The following is a 5,077-nucleotide window of genomic DNA, read 5'->3' on the forward strand; positions in this document are numbered from 1 at the left end:
ATACAACACCATTGTACATTCAACAACCAGGGAAACACCTTTCATATTGGTGTATGGCTCAGAAGCAATGATCCCAGTGGAAATCTCTCAATCCTCAATCCGAGCACAAATCACCGATGCTGCAGCGTCAGACCAGTCCAGGAGGCACGACCTTGATATCGTTGAAGAGGTTCGATCCTCAGCAGCAATCCGTCACCGAGCCATACAACAGCGTATAGCTCGGCAATACAACAAGAAGCTCCAACCAAGAACGTTTCATCTCAACGACCTAGTGCTGTGGAAAACCGAGCTAGCCAGAAAACCTTCGAGCCATGGGAAATTAACAGCAAATTGGGAAGGTCCATTCCGCGTCAGAGAAGTGTTCGGTAATGGGGCATATAGGTTAGAAACACTTGATGGTAATACTATACCAAATACTTGGAACATTTCCTCTTTAAAATTGTATTACAGTTAAAAGACAGGGACATGCAAGTACTCTTTTTCCTACTCACAAGATTTTTTTCCGAAAGCTGGGTTTTGCTTGGAGAGGTTTAAACGAGGCTTGCCTACCTGCGCCTTTTTACTAAAGGATTCACAAAACAATATAGTTCATTCATTACTTGTCCATTGTTTGTACATTCATCGAACTTATCGGATTGGCCTAATCTACCTCTAACAAACTCGGTTCAAACCGAACAAAATATCATATGATATCAAATCTCAAAACCGACTACTACCTCTCTGAGTTATATTCAACGAGGAATATTACCAGACATAATCATAATTCACAAACTCACACCTAAAACAGTGAGCATTAAAAAATGTCAAAGAAGTACACATAGTACTTTCATAATTAAACATCAAAATTACAATTGTTTTCACCAATAAAGTTTAAGATATGACCAAAAGAAAACCACAATAAGGAAACCATTAAACTTCTTCGTTGAGATTGTCCGCACCATCCCCAGCAACTTCTTCATCTTCAACCAAATTCCCATCCTGGACAATCTTCCCAGGATCCATTTTTGACAAATCCTGGTCAGGCAGCAAGAACTTCGCTTGCAGCACAGCCCGCTCAAAACCTTCTATGAAGGCGTCCAAAATCTTAGTCTATTTTGACTTTTTCAGGTCTTTCATTTTAACAATAACTTCCACTACTTGCTCCTACAANNNATACTTGTCCTTCATGGTAGAAAGCTCTTTTTCCTTCTCCAAAACCTTTCCCTCTAGTTCAGCAATGACCCTGTTCTTCGCCCCAAGCTCCTCACTCAATTTATTAGCTCCCTCAGACAACAGTGAAGACTTTCTATGCCTAATCTCCTGGCTATGCCCAAGGCTTGCAATCCGCAATCCAACAACCTAAGAACAATACAAAATACTTATAACGCAAATAAAAGTGATTATAAAAAACAACAAACATACAACCTTATACCTGCATAAACTGGTCGATAGCAATATCACCAGCCTCCTCTACCACAAGTTTATCCATATCAGACTGGGCAATATCATCAGTGATAACCATGTATGGGCAATCCTTACTCCAAAGAGAAGAACCCTCCCCACCCTCTGTAAACCCATGAAAACGTCTTTGATTCTCAACGAATCTAGATAACTCTTCTAAAGGGACCCCCTTCTCCCCTTCAGAAAAATCTTCGGAATCTTCAACATCAATTGCACTCGACTTTCTCTTTCTTGTGATAACCTTCCTACGACCTCGGCGAGGTTGATTAACCTCACCTTCCAAACCTACCTTATCAGGCTTCGATGTCGAGCCCTCTTTTTCCAAATTTTTGCTTTTAAACCGATCTCTTAGGGTTGAAGCTGACACACCCGGATACTTCCCACCTGTAACAAGCAAATAATAGAAATATTAGGAACAAAACACCTTTGTATACATCGAAGATATAACAATACTTACTCAGGTACTCAACCATAGAACTCCTATTGTCCTCCCAAGGGAGAAGTTCAAAAACCGAAAATAAACTTGTTCCGCGAACAACCTCAACTAAGAACTCAATAATACATTCGTTCTCCACACTAATATGCTCCGGACCCAGGATATAGTTTGGCTGCGACGACCAAAAATGGGGGAATTTTTCCCCCAAGATTTTCATCCAGATAGAAAGGAAAACAATCTTCAGAAGCCCTAAACTTTAGGAACATTTCTTTAAAGACTTTAAAAGAAGACTTATACAGTTTGAACACAGCAAACCCTGGGGTACTGTTTAAGTTAACCCAACTCTCTTTCCAGATCCCTTTTGCCTGGAACAAAGAAAAGAACAACTCCAAAGATGGCTTACACTCCAGAAAATCCAGCAAGTTTTCAAAGCATTTTAGAAAAGTCCACCCATTTGGGTGAAGCTGGGAAGGTGCATAGTTTAGTTGCTTCAGAACAGCACACTCGAAATCAGTAAATGGCAGTTTCACATACAATTCCTCAAGAACACAACTATACATAAAAAAAAACTCAAAATCATTTCTTCTATGAAAGACCCGGTCTGATCTAGGACACGAAAGTAGCTCTATACGAATTCCAGAACCTTTTCTAACAATCTTGTTCACATCAATCTCACCAACACTCTCAGCATCTACAAACAGAGGCCCCTGTATCTTAACATCATCACTAACCCAGTTATATGAACCATCTTCTATCAAAGGTTGTTCCTTTTTCAATTTTTCATTTCCCATTTTTTTCAAAAGAATACAGAAAGGCAAGGGAAAAACAAATAAGAAAAGAAGAAGCGTACCTCTTTTGTTCATTTTGACTCAACAAGCTTAGATAAAGGTTGATGGAACCCCTCCAGTTAACAATAAAACCAACATGCAAAAACTGTTCTAGTCCCACACTCAACCCCAACTATCAGATCTAATAATGAGACGCTGTTTCCAACACTCTAAGTAAGCGTAAGGGTCAAAGCGCACATCATTCAAGGGAGGGGGCTGGTCATTAATTAAGTTTTTAATATTCATTTATTGTAACACGTGCACACACCACCTATTTTCATTTTTATGAAGCATTTAAGCTTGGGGGCTACACATGTTATGCACCTACCGAGTTATAGCTCGACTTTCAATAAGCTCAACCTGCTTCATCAAAATGACAACAGGTCAATCTTAGGAGCTATGATACGGCCGTTACCAAATATAAATCGACTTTACGAGCTATAATTCGGTTATAAAAGGTAAGATGTCATATCCTCAATATACATAAGAAATACATAGTACTAACTTAAGCATCGGAGTGCCTTTTGCAGGTACACTCCCCTGTGCTCAGCATATTGTTTGCAATGAGGAATATCTTCGAACGGAAAGCTCGGATCCTTCAAATTCTCAGCTCGACGTTGGAGGCATTAACTCGTCGGCCATTTTTAAGAACCGAGGTTAAGTCCAGATAGTTGAACCAGAACAATAGTGATACAACGAGCTATACTCAAATTGACTCATGAATTTAATACTATTTCATTTTATAATAATTTAAAATTGATATATTTTATAATAATAACACATAATTATATATATAAGCATTACAATAGCCTTTTTTTTTTTCATTTTACCTCTTTCAAATTCACTATCAAAATCAAACACCGCATCATAAACCATATATATCGTCAGAATTGAAAACCGATTAACGGTTTAATCCAATAAGAAAAAAAATAAACAACACAAAAGAATGTTAAATCGTCTAATAATCATCATCTCCTAGTTTCATATTTATTTTAAGTTTTTTGAAGTAGTTTTTTAATTATGTAAGAAAAATTTTATTTAATTTACATGTCAAAAAATAGATGAGAAATTAGAGGATTTAAAAAATATTAATAATTTTGAATTTATAAAATAAAAGATTAGAAAATTTATTTTGGAGAGTAATTTGATGTACGTTTTTTAATTTCAAGAGTTAAAATGAGTTATAAGTGAAAATTCAGAGATCTTTGAATCGTTTAAAATAATAATATTTTAGTGACACGTGAACAAATTTTGTTATGACACGCGACATACAATTGATACGTGGATAAATTATTATATTATGATACGTGGTACTATTATCATGTCAGTATAATACATGTCACTAATAAACACGTCATTTTTACATTTCACATAGTCGAATGTTATTGACACATGTGGTACTAACTCTGTACGTTAGTATGCTATGTCATCACAGCGTCAATAAACATTATTTTATTAAGAGGTTAATATGAGTTTCATAATAAAAATTCAAAGACCAAATTAAAACGATTAAAATTTCAAGAATCAATTTAAAACTTAAGACAAATTTTAAAAGCTAATTTGAGTGTTAACTCGTGATGCAACACTTAATTCATAATAGGTAACCATCATTATAATGCCATAAAAGGGTATTCACTATGTTTCTACAATTAAATTTAAAATATTTAATATAAGTAAAAGACCATAATTTGAAAATAGATATTTTAGTCTTTTTAAAATTAAACTTAAATTTTCAATTTCTATTACAATTAAAAAAATTTAAAAAGAAATATAGCCACTTAAAGTTTAATTAAAACGATATTTTAGTATTTCAAAATCAAATTAAAATATCTAATGTCTAATATAGCTAAACAACTTTGACTCTAAAAAGAAATTGTAGTCTTAAAACTAATACTAAAAAAAATAATTTAGTCTTTTTAAAATTAACAAAAGGATATTTAGCCTTTTCAAAATCACATTCAAATTTTTAATTTTTACTATAATGAAATATTGAAATTAATCATATAATAAGAGTATTTTAATCTTTTCTCAAAATTAATTAAAAGATTACTTTAATTATTTTAAAATTAACCCGACAAGATTATTTTGGTCTTTTAAAAATTAACTATACATGTATTTTAATCGTTTTAAAATCAATTGGATTTCTTATTTCTAACACAAACAATTTTAGACTAATAATCATATCCAGGTATTCTAGTCTTTTTGAAAATTAATACTCTCTTTGATTTTCGTGTCTTAAGATGAGCTAAATAATGTTTTCAGCATTTATTCAAACTTATATTTATAATAAAATTAGAAAACTTAACCCTAAAATATATAATTTTTATTTTTTAATAATTAATTTTAAAAGAATATTTTAGTCTTAAAACTAATT

The 5,077-nt window shown here is 33.4% G+C and overlaps 1 protein-coding gene across 1 annotated transcript; it reads right to left on the reverse strand.

Annotated features, from left to right (window-relative positions):
• On the reverse strand, positions 1,144-2,873 carry LOC107636070. The gene is made up of 3 exons (XM_016339606.2): positions 2,727-2,873; positions 1,412-1,824; positions 1,144-1,338 (listed from the first exon to the last, which is right to left on the reverse strand). The coding sequence occupies exons 1-3, from the start codon at positions 2,737-2,739 to the stop codon at positions 1,144-1,146; spliced, it is 621 nt and encodes a 206-aa protein (XP_016195092.1). The 5' UTR covers positions 2,740-2,873.

The sequence above is a fragment of the Arachis ipaensis genome, chromosome B04, assembly GCF_000816755.2.
Source record: "Arachis ipaensis cultivar K30076 chromosome B04, Araip1.1, whole genome shotgun sequence".
NCBI lineage: Eukaryota > Viridiplantae > Streptophyta > Magnoliopsida > Fabales > Fabaceae > Arachis > Arachis ipaensis.